Source organism: Microtus ochrogaster, linkage group LG1, assembly GCF_000317375.1.
Source record: "Microtus ochrogaster isolate Prairie Vole_2 linkage group LG1, MicOch1.0, whole genome shotgun sequence".
Lineage (NCBI taxonomy): Eukaryota > Metazoa > Chordata > Mammalia > Rodentia > Cricetidae > Microtus > Microtus ochrogaster.
The window spans coordinates 4,245,955-4,264,295 of NC_022027.1; the positions used below are offsets into that span (position 1 = coordinate 4,245,955).

The 18,341-nt window shown below is 55.7% G+C and overlaps 2 protein-coding genes across 4 annotated transcripts in view; both read left to right on the top strand.

Moving 5' to 3' along the window:
- Mier2 (MIER family member 2) overlaps positions 1-5,169 on the top strand; it is an 18,616-nt gene extending 13,447 nt beyond the window's left edge. For all 3 annotated transcript variants that reach the window (XM_013350672.2, XM_026785284.1, XM_026785283.1), the window contains exons 11-14: positions 2,721-2,845; positions 2,957-3,045; positions 3,512-3,947; positions 4,223-5,169. In XM_013350672.2, the coding sequence (XP_013206126.1) occupies positions 2,721-2,845; positions 2,957-3,045; positions 3,512-3,947; positions 4,223-4,244 (672 nt within the window). In that variant the 3' untranslated portion in view covers positions 4,245-5,169. The remainder of the gene's footprint in view (positions 1-2,720; positions 2,846-2,956; positions 3,046-3,511; positions 3,948-4,222) is intronic.
- Positions 5,170-11,093: 5,924 nt separating this feature from the next.
- Positions 11,094-18,113, top strand: Plpp2 (phospholipid phosphatase 2). Its single transcript, XM_005359120.3, is given in 7 exon segments — positions 11,094-11,309; positions 13,698-13,849; positions 13,979-14,253; positions 16,746-16,803; positions 16,990-17,166; positions 17,341-17,447; positions 17,449-18,113. Coding segments are annotated over 7 exon segments (915 nt in total). The 5' UTR covers positions 11,094-11,257; the 3' UTR covers positions 17,543-18,113.
- The last annotated feature ends 228 nt before the right edge of the window (positions 18,114-18,341 follow it).

Genomic DNA, 18,341 nt, shown 5'->3' on the forward strand with positions numbered 1-18,341 from the left:
CAGTCACTTCCTGTCACTGCACCTGTGTCCTGCCAGTCACTTCCTGTCACTGCACCTGTGTCCTGTCTGTCACTGCACTTGTGTCCTGTCTGTCACTGCCCTGATGCCGTGGTAAGATACTGTGTTACGAGGGGTTCAGGAAGGGCCTGTGTTTGCCTTCCAGAGTGAAAGGCTGTCACTCATGCTCACGTTCCGTCCCCTGTTTGTCGTTGCTTCCCCTTTATTCACCCAGAACCACTACTTATTGGATGGTGCCTTCACATTCAGGTTGTGTTCTCCATACCCAGTTACATCTCTCTGGAGACTCTGACACGCTGATTATGTGTGTCACTTAGGTGACTGGACACTGGAGTTCCCTTTCTCCTGGATTCTTCCTGAAGAGAATGCATCCAGTTCCCTGTACCTCTCTCTGCATAGCATTTATAGGCTGGGGAGATGGCTCTGCAGTCAAGAGCACCGGCTGCCCTTGCAGGGCAGTGCCTCACAATGCCTGTCACTTCAGTTCTGAGAGATCTGTTCCCTCTCTGATTTCCAGGTACACCACGCATACACATGGTGCACATACATACATGCAGATAAATACTCACACATAAATTGCTCGGCATGGTGGCTCATGTCTTTAATCTCAGCACTCAGTGAATTTCTTTTTAAGTTCAAGGCCAGCTTGGTCTACAGAGCGAGTTCCAGGACAGCCAGGGCTCCATAGAGAAACCCTGTCTCAAGCAAGAAAACAAAGAAAAGCAAAACTCTAAGCTCCATACTCTGTCCAGTGGGGCTCGACATGCAGTACTGTTCTGTTCTTTCTGCATGAGCCAAAAGCACTGTTGAGACCCTGCTTGGCTGATCCCACATGCCACAGCTTGTGTCCTGCTCCTGATGACTTCATAGTCCCTCCACTGTAGCTGTGTTGCCACAGCTCCACCCTATGCCTGCCGTTTTTCCTGGTTCTTGTACCTCCAGCACCCCTGCATCTCCACTGGACTTGGGCTTTACCTTCGGAGCTTGCAGTGGCTTTCCAGCATGCCGGTGCAGGCCTCTGTGCCCTCTTGCACTTGGCATTTTGCATCTGCAAAGACAGCGCTTGTGCTTGTTGCTGCTGGGTTTTCCTGCCAGCCCAGCTTGTGGTAGCCCTTGGTGCCGGTGCTTTGGTGCCTCTGCTCCTTGGCTGCACCTGGGGAGCTAGTTTGCTTGGGCACTTGCTTTGAGGAAGGGGCCCTGTCAGCGACCTCAGTCCGTGCTCCTTCCTCATGGACTTAGGCTTCAGTGGACCTACTGTGCTGGTTTCTGTGTCTGCTCTCACAGGAGGGCTCAGGGACACGGTGCTCAAAGCTGCACTTGCAGCTGGGGATCTCACTTGAGGTCTGTGTTCCCACTGAACCTCACGTTCTCTCTGTCACTGTTGATCTGAGCAGGTGCAGTGCACAACGCATGTGCTGCAGCTGCTGCGGCCGTATCTGGACAGGGTGCAGTTCACAGTGAGCGCACTGGTCTACCTTAGAGTCGCCACGGAGCAGCTGAATCTATATTTTGAGACAGGAACTCTCTACATATACCTGGCTGTCCTGGAACTCACTCTGTAGACTAGGCTGGCCTTGAACTCAGAGATCTGCCTGCCTCTGCCTCCCTACTCCTGGGATGAAAAGTATGTGCCACTGCCCAGCCGTGTCTGTTACTTTTGAGTTCAGCCGCACTCCAGTGTTCAGCAACCAAATAGGAGGAAGCTAGAGGTTTTGCCAAAATGTAGCCAGCCTTGTTCCGTATGGGAACCTCGGCTTCCACTGTGCATGTTTCTCTCCACACTCTGCCCTTCGGGGTTCCTACCAGAGTGGTCATGAAACTCTGCTAGGCGCTAGAGCCTAGAGCTTCTAACTCAAGTTTCAAACTTTTTCACTGTCCTCCCAGATACTTGAGGACCACACGGTCAGTCCAGTGACATTTCTCAGCACTGGTTTTCTGTATTAGTCACTTGCTTGTTGCTGTGACCAAACCTCTAGCCACAAGCATCTTAAGGACGTCTGTTATTGGTCATGATTTGATGGTGCAGTCTACCATGGTGATGGGAACAAGAGGTGATGGTCACATGAGTTCTCTCCCAGTTGCCAGGTGGATACTGGTGCTCGGCTGGTATCTTTTTCCTGATTCATCCTGGACCCCACCCGTATGCAGCTTGGGGTTTCCTCTTGTAAACCCAGAAACACCCTTGTAAATTATGTGTGAGCTGTGTCTCCTGGAGGTTGACTGTGGATGGGCAGCACTGGCCCAGCAGTGCACGGCCTCAGCTGTGTGTGTCCTCAGGACGGCTCCAGTCCGTGTTCACACTAGCTCCTGACTCCCGGGGCTCCAGTCCATGTTCACACTAGCCGCTGACTCCCAGGGCTCCAGTCCGTGTTCACACTAGCTGCTGACTCCCGGGGCTCCAGTCCGTGTTCACACTAGCCGCTGACTGCCGGGGCCAGCATCCTACACTTGCACTGCCCTCTGGCTGGAGGCTCTATTTGTCTGTACACCTCATGGGGAGCAGCACAGATGTCCTGGGCGCATGGAGCCGAGATGCAGGAGGCAGTTGCCGGGGTGAGGCCGGTTCTCCCGGTGTCCGGAAAAGAAGGCTGGGAGCTAGTTGATGGAACAGGTGGGGTCTCAGGTTCCTGTGGGGAGCCTTTCCTGCTGCCCTGTGGCCGCAGCTGTGCGGTAGGCCCAACACATGCTTGTGGTCCATACAGGTGCGCACGCGGTCAGTGGGTGAGTGTGTGGAGTATTACTACCTGTGGAAGAAATCTGAACGTTATGATTACTTTGCCCAGCAGACGCGGCTGGGCCGGAGAAAGTTCGTCTCCTCTGGAATCACGTGCGTGCTCATGCTAGCCATTGGCCAGGGTGGGTGTGGGGGGGTATGAGGCAGTCCCTCCTGCTAGAGCCCTGCTTCCCTGGCTTCCTTCTCATAGCCCTCTCTCCACAGGGATGCTGAGCAGGACCTGGATGGCCTTGACCCCGATGGCCCTGCCCGGTTGCGCCCTGAGCAGGAGTCTGAGGCAGGGGTGCCCACAGGTGAGTTCTCATGAGGCAGGGCTGTGGGTAAGGACAGGGAGCCCAAGCCTTGCAACACTGTCTCTGTAGTGAGCAGTGGGCCTGCGGCGTCTCGCTCCTAGAGCCACCCGTGCTGACCCTGACTGGAGGGGAACAGAAGTGTATTCACGCAGGGCACACGATTAAGGACTGTTTCTACGTCTGTCTGTTGGCAGAGGCCTCATCAGTGCTCTGGCATCGGGTCTTCATGGTTTCCTGTGTGGTACTCGTGGGTTCGCAGGACTGTCCAGTGTTCACACTGCCCAGCAGGGTCCTGTTTCATTTCTGTCCACTGAGCTAGTTTACAAAGCCATAGCTTGTCCGTAGACAAGGCCTGCTCCTGACCTCAGTCTCTGTGGCTGGGCCGGCTAAGGCCCCACATCCGTGAGACCCAAGAGGAGCATGTGGGGCTGTGGGGGCTGATGCCGTTCCCCTGTTCTCCCTTCAGAACTACCGAGTGTGGACATTGCAGCTGGTGGTCTTGATCAGCCCGGAGTGGGCTCAGCTGAGCTCCCATCCTCAGAGCCGAAACCATGTTCGTTCCAGCCTCTGGAGGAGCCCCCTGCCGTGGCCTCGCTCCAGCAGCCCAGCAGCCTGGCCACCCCGGCTGAACTCCCACTGGTGGTGGCTGCTGCCGCTGCCACTCCTGCTCCAGAGCCGGGCACCAGCCCCAGACTGGCTGTGGACCTTGCCCTACCTGAGGAACTGCCCCTTGTGTCCAGCCCTGTGGATCTGAGCGAGGACACTGCAGAGCCCATGGCTCCAGCACAGATGGCTTTGTCAGTCACTGAATTTGGACTCATTGGCATCGGAGATGTGAACCCCTTCCTAACTGGCCACCCCACGTGCCCAGCCTCCACACTGCGCTCGGAGCCTTTGTCACAGTGAGTGCCATCCTTAGCACCTTCTGCGGGCTGGCCAGTGCTCAGGGCACAGCTGCCTCCAGTGGACTGTGGCTGCCCTGTCTGTACCTCTTCTGTGGCTTCCTTAGTGCTTGGCGTGGTGATATGTTCACATTGTTCACAAAGCTCCAAGCGGGTGCAGGCTCCAGGCTCTGTCTAGGCAGAAACCAGAGCCGTGCTCTGGGTGGGAGCAGTGGGTGGTGATGGGCAAGGCCTGGGTCACTCAGCTACTGACCCTTTCTTATGATTTCTCATAGGTGCAATGTGATGACCTGTTGACCCCTGGTCATCTGTGGGTACACATGCTCAGATTGGACATGGCAGCACTGCCAGGCCTGCCCGTCAGTCTTCCTGACCCCTCCCACGCAGGCCTGCGTGGTGCCTCCTTTGCTTCAGAACATGATGGGACTCAGTGAAGTGGCCAGGGCCACACAGACCCCAAACCTCAGCATCCAGTACCGCCACAGTCCCTGGCTGCCACCATGCCATGGAGTCACCCTGGAACTGGGCTCAGAAAGGGCCCGTCCCCACGTGGACCCAGCCATTGGCCTCAGCCTGCAGGGGCTGGGCAGGCGGTGCTGCCGGGGCTTTGGGCAGACACATTATGAACCAGCAGCCTCTGCCCAGGCACCCTCCACAGACCAACTCCTTCCCCACCTCAGCGGGGTTGTGGCCGCCAGCCTCTGCTCAGCGTGGGACCCTGGGGCACAGAGCCATATACCTCGCCCTGTGGCCGCCCTTTCTCAGCCCTTTGCCGTCTCCACTTCAGGAAAAGCCGCACTTTATACCCCACTGCCTCCTGCCCGCACCCCTCCCCTGTGCTGAGGTGGGGCCTCAGCAGCCCTGGTGGGTGAGGAGCAGGTGGTCCATTCCCTTCCTGCCCCTCTCCTTGGGGCACCTTGGGGTACCGCTCTGGAAGCACCACCCTGCCGTCCCCCTGTCCTGAGGGTCTCATTTCTTTGGAGGCTCCTAGCAGGGTGGCTGGGTCCGTCCGTCTCGTCCTCGGCCTCCCTCATTTTATTTATGTTGGTGTTTACAATTCGGAGTGGGGTCCCTGGGCAGGCAGCTCCGCCCAGTGTTGGCAGAGCGGTGCTGTTTGAGCCTGTGTGGCTGGACTGGACCGTCCCTCGCCCCACCGAGGACACTGTGATGTGAGACTGCCTTTGCCCAACTCTTTTATTTATTAAACTTGATTTGAAGCCTGGGGTGTCTATGGTGGCTTGGCAGGAGCTGGGAAACCTCCATTGCCCTTGTTAACGCTTAGGGACTCTGGGTAAGAGTCTGGCTGCACAGCAGAGCACATGTGAGAGATGTGGGGTCAACAGGTCACACAGGACCCCATGGCACAGGCCCAGGCAACCTGGAGGTTGCCAGTAAAGCTCAAACGTGGAGTATCAGTCGACTGTGGGTGGAGCCAATGGCAGAGGAGACACTTGGGGCAGAGCCCTAGGGTGGTGGGCAGAGGTCAGTGTTTGCTGGGACAGTAGGTTGGGAAGGTGTTCTGTGTGGCCACCATTGGAAACTTGTACCTGGCATCACTTCCTTGGGTACTGCAAACAGGCTGGGCAGGGACAGGGCAATTGGACCCAGACAGTGGGGCCCAAGGCAGAGAGGAAGGAAGGCAGTCTGGGAGAGAAGAGAGAGCGCGTGGGATCTGAGAGTCCCATGCTGTGGGAGGCTTTTCTTCTGTGTGGACAGTGGGTCTGTTCCCATCCACCCCTCTGTTCATATGGCTCCTATTAACCTGGCACAGAGAACTGGCATCTTTTCTGATACTCCAGGCCCATTCATAGTCTTGAAATCTTTTTTTTTTTTAATATTTATTTATTTATTATGTATACAATATTCTGTCTGTATGCCTGAAGGCCAGAAGAGGGTGCCAGACCTCTTTACAGATGGTTGTGAGCCACCATGTGGTTGCTGGGAATTGAACTCAGGACCTTTGGAAGAGCAGGCAATGCTCTTAACCTCTGAGCCATCTCTCCAGCCCCCTCTTGAAATCTTTTTAAATTTTTCTGCTAAAGCACTCCGTGTTGTGTCTGCTGTCTCTTTGTATTCTGTTACTGTTGTATTTTATGTGTTGGTTTTCTGTTTTGTTTACAGACAGAGTCTTGCTGTGTAGTTTAAGATGCCTCAGACTGTAGAACAGTCTGGTCTGAAACCTGCCATTCTCCTGCCTAGGAGGGAGAAAGGAGAGAGGGGAGGGTGTGTGTCTGTCCATCCTTCCTTTCCAAGTTCTGTATCACGGACATATTTCCAGTCCTGTGTTTTCTATTTATTTGTATGTATACTATGGATGTACCCATGTCATGGGAGGTCAGAGAGCAGCCTGGGGTTGGTTCTTGCCCATCTTGTTACCAGGTCTTCGGTCCTCAGGCTGCTGCTGAGCCAGCTCTCTGGACTGACCCCAAACTCACTGTGTAGCCCAGGCTGGCCCATGCTAATCCCCTTTTCTCAGTTTGCTGAGTGCTGGGATTATAGGCCTGAGCCGCCACGCCCAAAACACCTGTGTAGTTTTGACAAGTTCTGATTGCTGATTCGGGTCCCAGAAGACCCCACCAACTTTCCCATTCCCTCAGCTCACTTGCTGCCACAGGCCTTGCTTCGCATCTGCCTGTTTCTGAGGATCTGAGTCTATTTTTTAACTTAAATTAATTTTTCTCAGGCCAGGCAGTGGTGGCACACACCTTTCATCCCAGGATTTGGGAGGCAGAAACAGGTGGATCTCTGAGGTTGAGGCTAGCTTAGAGTGAGTTCCAGAGAAGACTCCAAAGCTACTGAGAAAACTCTCGAAAAACAAGAAAAACTGGGGACCCGAGAGATGGCTCAGTGATTAAGAGCACTGGCCTCTCTTCCAGAGGACCTGGGTTCAATTCCCAGTACCCATGTGGTAACTCACGACTGTCTGTAACTCCAGTTCCAGGGCTCTGATACCTTCACACCGATACATATAAAATAAATTTAAACAAATTATTAAAAATTATTTTCTCATATAGTACATCCCTCCTCACTTCTCTGTCTCTCCTGTCTTTCCTCCCACCTCCCATCCACTCTTCTGGGGGCAGGCCTCCCGTGGAAATCAACCAAACATGGCATATCAAGTTGCAGTACGATTAGGCACTTCCCCTCATATTAGGGTTGGATAAGGCGACCTGGTATGAGGAAAAGGGTCTGACAGCAGGCCAAAGAGTCAGAGGCACCCCCACTCACATTGTTAGGAGTCCCACAAGGACACCAAGCTACATACTCGTAATATATGGACCTAGAGGACCCAGGTCAGACCTGTGCAGGTTCCCTGGTTGTCAGTTCAATCTTTGTGGTCTCCCATGAACCCTAGTTAGTTGGCTCTGTGAGTTTTCTTGTGGAGGCTTCTGGGAACGGGTCATCGCCTGGCTTGGGGCTGCAGCCCTGCGTCTTCCCTGTGGAAGGCCTGTGTTTTTCCAGTTCTGCCAGCAGGTCCTTGGGTGAGATTTCCTGGGTCTCATGTCATAGATGGGATTTTCTGGTGTGAGTGCAGGGACAGCTGAGACCCCAGGGAAGTTGCTGTGTCTGTGGTGTGTTCTGCTCGGTTCTGGGAGCATAGACCAGCTGCAGGACACGCTTCTAGGCCAAGAGGTTTGCAGATCCTTTTATGGAGCCTAGGAGGGCCCTGGGCTGCTGCAGAAGTTAGGTTGGGATACCAGGGGGGCTGGAATTGAGAGGAGCACCCTGAATTCTGCATCATGCTGACTGGTGACTTCACAGCATCTGTGCCTTGTACAGGACACTGACGACTTGGGAATCAGAACTGGGCTGGCAGCCCTCACCATCTGCAGCTGGGGCAGATGCCAGGCCACCCTCATGAGTTCAAATGGCTACAGGTCGTTCCTACCAGTGCTGTCCCTGTTTTTTTAGCCTAGCCCTCAGGCTGGTGACAGCCCTTGGCACCAGGCCTTTGTGTACAAGAGTAGGGGTCTGTGCTGGACCAAGCAAGTAGATGTTGGCTTGCGAACCTGGATGGGGCTTCTCCAGACAGCCTTGGAAGAGGGAGAAAGCCTTCCAGAGCTGGAGGATCTGGGCCTGCCACTGCCCTGAACTCAGGCTCTCTGACTTGGTCAGAGCTCTAGGATATGATGGACCCAGGCCTGACTCCGTTGTCTAGACTTCTGCTCAATTCTCAGTGGTCCCTCAGTCTCCCAGTCTGTAGTTTCTTGATGGGGTCACCGGGTAAAATATGGGTACTCAGATTCCCCTGAAAACCAGCTATTCACTGCCTTGGCTCCATATTACCAAGAATTATGTTTCTGCTGATAACGGCTTGTTAGCCCGTTGCTCAGACCCTCTGGGCTTTGTCTTTTCGTTTGCTTGGTCCACAGCCCCACTCCGGGCAGTCATCTGGTCCAGGCCTTGTGGCTGGCATGAGGTCACAGGAATGGTGACTTGAGGGGGATGTACAGAGCCTCCGTGTAGACAAACTGAGGGCAGGTGGTCCGCGGGGGCGGGAGCCACTCCCTGCTCCTTTGGAGCTCTGCCCAGCGGACACTTGTCACACCCTGAGGGACTAGCAATAACAGTGGGGTCACAAGGTGTCTACCTCGTGTTCCAGAGCCCTCAGTTGGCTGCCACGGAGTCCCTCTGTGCCTGCCCCTCAGTGTGGTGTTTCTCTTTTTATTTTTGTATGTACTAGGTCCTGAGCAGCAGCAGCAGGGAAGGAGGCAGCCGTGTGAGGAAGGGCTGTGTGGGGACTGCAGTGCTGCTCACACCTGCCCTGTGCCACTGTGTGTGAGAGCAGCGCACCACTGCACCACTGCAGCCAGTGCCCTGCTCAGCCGTCCCCAGTCCTGCAGGCTGCTGGTATGCACCCTCTAGCCGCTGCCTCCTGGTGCTCACGCAGGGGAGGGGCTAGGTAACGGGCAGGAGCTGCCCAGCTTGGACCTTGCAGATGACTGGCCTGGGGTGAGGACTCGGGGAGGGCAGAAGGTTGGTTCTGCAGTGCACTGGGTCCTATTGCTGATGGTGGCCCACTCTCCCGTAGTACTCTCCCTCTGCTTGCGGGGTGCTTCCTGCTGAGTATTTCCAGGGGTCCTAGGCTGCAGGGTCTGTCCACAGGGACGCATCCAAATTCCCTGCCTTGGCCTTCATCTTGCCTGCATCAGACTGTGTGGAACCCTTACCTTGACTCTGGGGAGGGGAGCCCTGAAACACCCTCCAGATCCCCAGGGAAATGGAGAGCTGAGGCCGCCTGTATGCAGGTGGTGTCTAATAACTGTAGATCCCGATGGCCACTTTGAGTGTCTTGCAGCATTCCTTCAGAGACACTGAGTCCCCAGGGCTGGAGCTAAGCCTGAACTCCATTGCCCCAGGAAAAGGCCACTCCTCCCGGGGGGTGGGGGGCCTGTGCAGGATAGGCAGCTTGGCCTAGCATGGAGGGAGAATTCTGCTAGGGAAGTTTCTCACTATTTGTGGCCACGTTGGTAATTGATTAGGAGCCATGACCCCAATCCTAACCTTAATCCTAATTTTTGCCACCTCCACAAGGTTTTAACACTGACCCCAATCCTTCCGAGCTTGTTCAGGCTTCTCCTCCCCCAGTCCCTCCCATTCATCCCCTCTAGGCTCACCCTCCTCCTTCCTCACACTCCCCAGCCCTGCTCCAGCCTATTCCCTCACTCCCCCTCCTCTCAGCACACAGTAGGCATTCAGCTTAAGGGACCCTAGCGTATTTTACACACAATTGCAGTGCTGTCCTAACCTGCTAAGACTTTCTAATGGTTAGATCCCAGGTAATCAGAGGTTGAAGGGGGCAGAGAGGATGCCGCTATTCATATGAATGGTCAGGAGCCGGCACACAAGCCACATGTGTCGCAGGCATAACCCTGGCACCTCCAGCAGCAGCGGCAGGGAAGGATGTCCTCTACACTTGTGTGGATGGTGTGAGCGAAAGCTGGCATCGGGGAGCTCTGCTCACACTGCTCTCAGAGTCCAGCCTGCGGCCTCGGTGGGGGTGGATGCTGGAGATGGGTGCAGACAACCTGGAGCCAGGTTTCTGCACAGTCCTTGTCCAGACTCAGTGGCTGGCAGGTTACTGTGTGTGGAAGGTGCTGCCTGCCAACTTCATAGGTGACGTCTAGGGTGCAGGAGCCCTCTCTTACCCACGAGCAGGTCCCTGTGCTTCCCTGTCCCAGCACCAAAGGGCAGGCAGTTGGGTTCTCTCTGGACCTCTCTGCACAGTCCGACACCAGATGACATCCTGCAGGAGCAGGTTGGGGAATCTTGGGCTTTCATCCAGGGTCTGGTCCTCTCCTGTCCTCCCCTATCCTCAAGTCTCAACCATCTTGAAACTCAACCCTGTGATGGGAGAAAGGCTGATGGTGGCCATGAGTGTGGCCTAGGTGGAGCCTCAAGGAGCTGTGATCTCCGGAGTGAAAGGCTTCGTGAGGTGGCCTTTTACACATGCATTGGAGCCTGAACTTCCTCTCCAGTGTCCACATGCCCACTGACTCCCAAATGTCCCTGGCCCAGGGCTCCAGGACACCCCTGGGACAGGGTGGTCTGGGGCTGCATTCATGGGTCAACCTCAGAACCTCTGTGGTGGTGGATCCCTACAGTGTGCTAAGGGGCGTGATCCTGACCCGGACGGGAATGTTAAGGAACCTCTTTAAATGTCAGGGACCACAAGATGCTAGCTTAGAGGAAAGGCGGGTCTCTGTCTGAGCCCAGTCACCCCGTGCTGGTATCAGAGGTGTCAGGTGCCCTCCCTTGGAAAGGCTGAGGAGATCAACTCCTGAGTGTGAGCTCAGTGCTGCCCAGGCGGCTGTCAGCTTGCTCTACCCGCAGCTCTCTGCACACTCCGCAGAAGTGCTGGGGACGCTTAGGTAACCTCCGGCCTGAATCCTAGACATTGGGTGGCCAGAAGACTCCTTTCCAGGTGAGAGACCCCAGTCAAGCTTTGGAGGCATATTCTCAACCCGGAGATTCCAGAATGCCAGCCTGGAGACTTCTCCCAGCTAGGAGACTTCTGTTTGTCCTGAGACCCCTCCCAGCCCGAAGCCCCCGCCCTTCCTCGCCGGGGTCAAGGTGGTAAACACACCTCTCGGGGCCTCAGCCCTCTCCTTCCCCCTCCAGCCTCTGCACTTTCTCTTCGTGCCACGCCTTCCCCCAGCCCCGCCTCCGCCTCGCTCGGGCCCTTTTTTCAAGCCCAGCCCTTTCCCTGGGCCGGGCAGTCTCCACGGCCATGTGATCCTGGGGCTGCTGGGACGCTCCGGAACAACTGGGACCAGCGGGAGTCGCGGGCGTCCCTGGGCGGGGACGACATGGAGCGGAGGTGGGTCTTCGTGCTGCTGGACGTGCTGTGCGTGTTGGTCGGTAAGAATCTCGGGACCCGGGGACGGGAACTCTCTCCCAAGTGCACGCTCCCACGGTCCCTCCTGCCAGTGCGCGTTCGGGATGCCGACGGTGGTGACCGGTGCTCCCCACTTCCCTGTGCACGCCCTGCCAGCCCTCCTGGGCGCTTGGCAGGATCGGGGCTGCCTCTCTACCTGTGGCTATTCCCGGGGTGTGGGTCCCAGTAAGCCAGCAACAGGAAGTCGCTCGAGTACCTCGGGGCGACGTGACTCACTTGGGCGGGGCGGCACCAAGACCCTGCAGGCCAGTGACTCGTGGCCAAGGTCCAGCACGGTGCCCTCGGAAGGCGGGGACGTCCAGGCTCGCACAGACAAACCTGCCAGTCCGGTTCAAGCCGTGGGGAGGAGCATTCCGAACCCCCAAGGCGCGAACAAAGGCCAAGTGTTTGTTCGGGGGGTGGGGGGCCCAGGAGACAGTGAGTGACTGGATCCTACACCGAAGGCGGTGACAGGGTAATGTCTGCCCTCCCCTATTCTGCATCTCCCTCTCTTGGTCCACCTTCCGTATCCCGAAAGGATACTTTATTTAGCTTCGCCCTTTGGCAGCCAAGAGGCCCCGAGGGACATCCCCGAGCCTTGGGCACACTTTTTGACCGTATGGGTTTATTAAAACATTTCTGTTGCTTTAACTCTGTGCTAGGGGCTGGAGGACTTGGAGATAGTTTACATTTTTTCCTTGGGAAGTCCTGGGTCCTCAGAGGCGGAGTTACCCAGGGAGTCACAGCAGCAGGAGGAGGCCAATGCCAGCCTGTTCCCCTTAGTCAGCACAGACTTCGGGTGCTGGCGGGGAGGCACTTGCCTGTTGATGGATCCCGAAAGATACCCACGGAAGGAGGAAGGGAGTCGGTGCCCTGGCTCACACCTGCCATGCAGCCCAGCCATGCTCTGAGCTTTAGGTCTGTCCCTGTGCCTGTGGTCTGCCCGGGATGTTCACTAAGCAGACTCATTGACTCCAGTGTCTCCCGGGATGATATCACCAGATCCTTTGACTTTCCACTTCCTATAAACGAGATAAGGGATTTGCTCAGACCAGTTTCCTCGGACCCTCTCTCCTCTCACCCTCTACCCTTTCTCCTTCTCTCTGACTATCACTGCTCTCACCCTTCCCCTCTCCTCCTCTGTGGTCATCCTACCTTGTCCTCTGACCTCCTTCAAGCCTTCTCTCACTGTCATGAAGCCTGACCCCTCCCAGGGGACATTGCTGCTGTCACCCTTACATTTTAGTCCTGCCTCTTAGCTTCATGATGTTGGCACCTTCCTGGATCATGTCCCCTCTGGGCCTTGGGATGGCTCAGCCATGTCAGGGACTGTTTTCTGGCTGTCTGCTTCCCCTTTCCATGCTGAGGGAGGCTATCTCCTTGTGTTCTCCTGGCACTCACGGCCTGAAAGCTGCGCCCTCCACACCCAGCTTCCCTGCTCACGGGCAAAGGGCACTTGCCCAGGTTTGCCTTTTTGGGGTGTCTGTCTTCCCATGCCTGTGGAACAAGGTGCTACTCGCTGTCCTGTCCTTGTGACCTGATCTCAGGTTGCAGCTCTGTTCACAGCTTCTCTGCCAGGTCATTTTCCAAGAGGTTCTGTGTCTCTGGGCTCTGGTCTGAGCTTCCCATATCCAGGGCTGGGTCCATCTTGTCCAGTATGTAGCTGTCAGTGGCTCAGGACTTGGAATGAAGGCAGATAAAGAAGCAGAAACTAGGGGCTGGAGAGATGGCTCAGCACTTAAGAGCACTGACTGCTCTTCCAGAGGACCCGGGTTCAATTCCCAGCATCCACGTGGTAGCTCACAAATGTCTGTAACTCCAGGATCCAACACCCTCACACAGTGCAAAACATCAGTGCACCTTAAAAAGGGCAGACTCTAGGGAGAGCCCTCCGACTGTGCCCTTGATGTGGGTGACACAGCCCCACAGCCCTGCAGTCTCGCCTTGTGTTGCTAGATGATCTCACCTACCTTCCTAGGCAGTGAGCCCCCAAAAGTGCCTGCCGCAAACACAGCAGGCATCTTGGTGTTCTTATGCAGATGGAGCAGTCCAGCCAACTGTCGCTAAGGCGACAGGAGCCATGAAGAGCACCAGTGACCCCATGGGTGGCTCATCAGGGGCTGGAATGAGATGGGAAGAAGCCATTGTGCTTCAGTATGGTGTGTAGAGGCTGTGGTTGCTGGTGCTGAGTCAGCCCGAGGGAGGCCTAAGGTGGGGCCAGAGTGCAGCATGGTAGAGCTGCTCAGTAGCTGGGCTCATTAACAGAAGTCACTGAGGAGTTTCCCATGGGGTCATGGCAGAGCGACCATGATCCCAGGACAGAAACCATGTGGGCAGGATTTGCACTGTGTGCCTTCCCTGGCTTCCCACAGCCTCTCTGCCCTTCGTCATCCTGACTCTGGTGAACACACCATACAAACGAGGGTTCTACTGCGGAGATGACTCCATCCGGTACCCCTACCGTCCAGACACGATCACCCACGGACTCATGGCTGGGGTCATCATCACGGCCACCGTCATCCTTGTAAGGCGGAAAAGTGCTCGGGTGGGGGCCGGGTGAGCCCTGCCCTGAGGTAGGTAGGGCCCAGCTCCCTAGCAGGATGCACCTTGGGAGCGGTGTCTGCCGCATGCTCTGCAGCTGTTCCATTGGCAGGTCTCATCGGGGGAGGCCTACCTGGTGTACACAGACCGTCTCTATTCGCGATCCGACTTCAACAACTATGTGGCTGCCATCTACAAGGTGCTGGGGACCTTCCTGTTCGGGGCCGCTGTGAGCCAGTCTCTGACCGACCTGGCCAAGTACATGATCGGCCGGCTGAGACCCAGCTTCTTGGCTGTCTGTGACCCTGACTGGAGCCGGGTCAACTGCTCTGGCTACGTGCAGCTGGAGGTGTGCAGGGGCAGCCCTGCCAACGTCACTGAGGCCAGGTGGGTACTGACTGCAGGCCAGGCAAGGCTCTGAGGGACAGAAAATCTGGGGTCTGGTCAATGAGAAAACCTGTCAGCAGAGGCAGGCAGAGAAGCTGGCCATGGGTCTTCCTGTGTGCAGGCACATAGTGGGCAGGTAGTCTCAGGATTCAGGTGCCTGGGAGGCAGTGGCCCGCCCTGCAGAGGTGGACTGGCTGCCGTTTGCGCCTCCAGGCTTGTGACTGAGTTCTTTCCTCTTCAGCGTCCTCTGTGGTGAGCTTGTTTGCTGTTGGCACCATTTCCCTGCCCATCCTGCTCTTCTGAGCTCTGCTGCTCATGTCTGGTGTGGCCTGTGTGTCCGCACCCACGCTCTGTTGTCTCCGCTGACCCCTGTATCTGCTGGCTCTGATCAGCCATAAGTCCTTCCAGTGCTTTCTTTCCTTCAAAACTACAGGCATTTTCACACCCATAATGCAGTTTTAGATGTTTGAGACAGGATCTCCCTGTGTAGCCCAGAATGACCGCAAACTTCTCGTCCTTCTGCCTTAGTCTCCCGAGTGCTGGGGTGACAGGCTTGCGTCACTGTGGCTGGCGTAGACTGTCTCCTCGGCTTCTGTTTCTTCCGTCCTCACAGATGTTCTCATCTCTGGATGTTTCCGGTGACTGGTTGAAGTGTCTGTCCCCTAAGCTTGGCACTTGCGTCTCCGTATGGACAGCTTTATGTGCGTGTGCTTGTGTGTCCACATGTGTGTGCAGGCCGGTAGTCAGTCAACGGCAAGTGTCTTCCTCAGCTGCTCTCCACCACACACTTGTGTCTTCCTGCATGTATGTACGTGCACCACATTTGTGCAGGAGTCCATGGAGGTCTGAGGAGGACATCAGATCCCCTTGACCTGGAGTTACAAGAGGTTGCTATCTGCTGTGTGGGTGCTGGGAACTGAACCCTGGTCCTCTGCAACTCCAGAGCCACCTCTCCAGTCCACATTTTATTTTAAGACAAGGTCTCTTGCTGAAGCTGGAGCTGTACAATTCTAGACTGTCCAGCAAGCTCCAGGGAGCCGTCTGTCTCCAGCTCCCCAGGCCTGGGATTACGGGCGTGCTGGGATGGAGTTTGCAGTCCCAGGATTACGGGCATGCTCCACACCTCACTTTCCCGTGAGTGCTGGGATGGAGCTCAGGTCCTCATTCTTATAGAGCAGGCTTCTCTCTGACCATCTCCCCAGCTCCTTAGACAGCTTGTTTATTAGTCATGCTATGTGTGTGCATGTTTGTTTTCTCCATATGTGCTCTCTCGCTCTCTCTCTCTCTCTCTCTCTCTCTCTCTATATATATATATATATATATATATATATATATATAAAATGTATGTATGTATGAATCTATGTATCTAAGTATCTATCTCTATCTATTTTCCTGCAAAACAGTGATTTTTGTCTGTTTGTCTCTTTATGGCCATACTGATGATCAAATCAATGGCTTTGACTCACACACGCCAGGCAAGTCTCTCTAACACCAATTTCCTGGGGAGAATGGACAGTGTGGTCACCATCTACTTAGTGACTTCCCGGAGGGAACAATGTGGATGACCATGTCGTGAGGGTCTGCTGTCAGCATAGTGGTTGGCAGGATTGACATACATTTCTCTGTTTTCTGGGTGCTAGGGTGGAGCTAGGGGCTCTGCCTTAGCCCTACTTTGTCTGCCAAGGTTGTGGAGTGACTCTGGGGGTGTCCTGGGGGTGCCTGGTCCTTCTGAGCCTCCAAAGCATAGCCCCCAGGTTGCTGCGTGAGCTCTGAGGCAGCAGTGACTGATATCTTTATAAGCCGAGGTGATATCAGTACCTCAGACCACCAGCTGTCGCAACAGAGGCCGTGACAGTACTGGGTGACGGTGGCCGTACTGGGTGATTGCCACCCTCAGTGTGGTCTTGCTGGCCAGGCCTGCTCCAGGTCGGGGAGTTGGGGTTGGGGAAGTGAGAGGGAGGAGGGGAGATGACCGCTCCATGGTGAGTGTGCTGTGTGTGTAAGCCTTCCCTCAGGCTAAGAGACAGGAGAGATGGCTCAGTGGTTAGGGACACTCTGCTCTTCCAGAGGACCTGGGTTAGATTCTCAGAGCCCACAAGGCAGCTCACAACTATTTGTAGCTTCAGTTCCAGGGGATCTGATGCTCCCTTGTGGCCAGTTTTAGGCACTGCAGGAATGTGGCACACAGACATAGATGTAAATAAAACACCATATACATAAAGATATATAAATCTTAAAGATGATTTATTTTTGCTCTCTCTCTCTCTCTCTCTCTCTCTCTCTCTCTCTCTCTCTCTCTCTCTCCCTCTCCCTCTGTGCATGTGAGTGCTGCTGCCCTCAGAGCATCAAATCTTCTGGTAGTTGTGAGCAGCTGATGTAGGTACTGGGTGATGTAGGTACTGGATATTGTAGGTACTGGGAACTGAACTTTGGTCATCTGCAAATGCCAGCTCCCCAAGGGGTTCCACTGACTGGCTTGCCCTCCCTCCCAGGCTCTCCTTTTACTCCGGACACTCCTCCTTCGGCATGTATTGCATGTTGTTCCTGGCGGTGAGTGTCTCCCTTCCTCCCAGGGAACCTTGCCCAGCCTCCCCTTCCCTGGGCCTGGGTCTTCCCTGCTGCACAATGGAGTACGTGGAGGAGGCCCTGAGGGTAGGGGGTTTACGACTCTTGCGTTGGGCTGGGCAGGGTGTGGACACCCACGGGCCCAGCTAATGCAGGCTGATGCCTCCACAGCTCTATGTGCAGGCCCGGCTCTGCTGGAAGTGGGCGCGGCTGCTGAGGCCCACGGTTCAGTTCTTCTTGGTGGCCTTTGCAATCTATGTGGGCTACACCCGTGTGTCCGACCACAAGCACCACTGGAGTGATGTCCTCGTTGGCCTCCTGCAGGGAGCCCTGGTAGCGTGCCTCACGGTGAGCCCTGCCTGCCTCAACCTATAGGACCCAATGTTGCTGTGACCTCTGCCTGCTCATCTGCTTCCCAGAGCTTGCCCCTCACCACTGGCCCCATCTCCTTTACAACCCTCATTGGCTCCTCCCTCTGGGCTTCTTCCTTGGCTTTATGCACTGCTTTCCCCTCCCCCGCAGGTCCGCTATGTCTCAGACTTCTTCAAATCCCGGCCGCCCCAGCCCTGCCAGGAGGACCAGGAACCGGAGCGCAAGCCCAGTCTGTCCCTGACGCTGACCCTCGGCGACGGACCTTAGCCACTATGAGTACCCAGTCTCTTCCCGGAAGCCACCTGTGGGCCAGTCACGTGTTGGCCCCTTGGCCCTGGTCAGGCACCACTGACTTTGGAGCTGCCCCAGGGTCCCGGCTGGTGACCATTGATCAGGGTCTGGGGTACCTGACTGGGCCTGAGTGTGGGCAGGATCCATCCTCATTGCTTCTCGAGTGCCCCAGGAAGATAAGATGAGGTCCTGCTCCGAGGGCTGTCTCCCACCACAAAGGGCTTTTCGAGGAAAGCAATCCCTGCGTGGCCCCAGGAATGGGCCAGTCTATGATGGTTTATGAAGTCGGCATCCTCCCTGTGGGTCCTGCGGGGACAGACCGCTTGTCTGCCTGGGTGGAGCAGTTCACCTTGGCCTGGGTCAGGGATCACAAGTGTGAAAAGGGTTGCTAAACCGTGGGCGGCCTAGGAACAGACACACGTGACTTTTGTCTGAATCCTGTTCTCAAGCCTGCAGAAGATTCCTGCCCGAGCCCTCCAAAGCCCTCCCTCATAGCTTGCTGTCCAGTCCTGCCTCCACTTCCCCGCATGGACCGGGTGTGTAGCCAGGCTTTGGGAGTGGGCCTAGGTCTGCCGTTCCCATCTATTTCAGAACACTTAAAGTTACCTTCATGGGAGGGTGAGCTATAAACTTTGTACCAAATGTCTTGGCCATGAGTGTTGATTTTAAGCTCTCCTGGTGAGATGGCCCTGCTACACCTGCCTTCTTACCCAGTGCACTGGGTTGGACCTGCCCAGTCTCAGCATTGACTTAGGGGACAGAGACCTGGACTGGTTGTTCTGTATACAGCCCAAGATGGAGGCCTTATAGCCGCTGTGGCCTTCCTTGGTGTGTGGTGGATGCTTATGCTAGGCCCACTT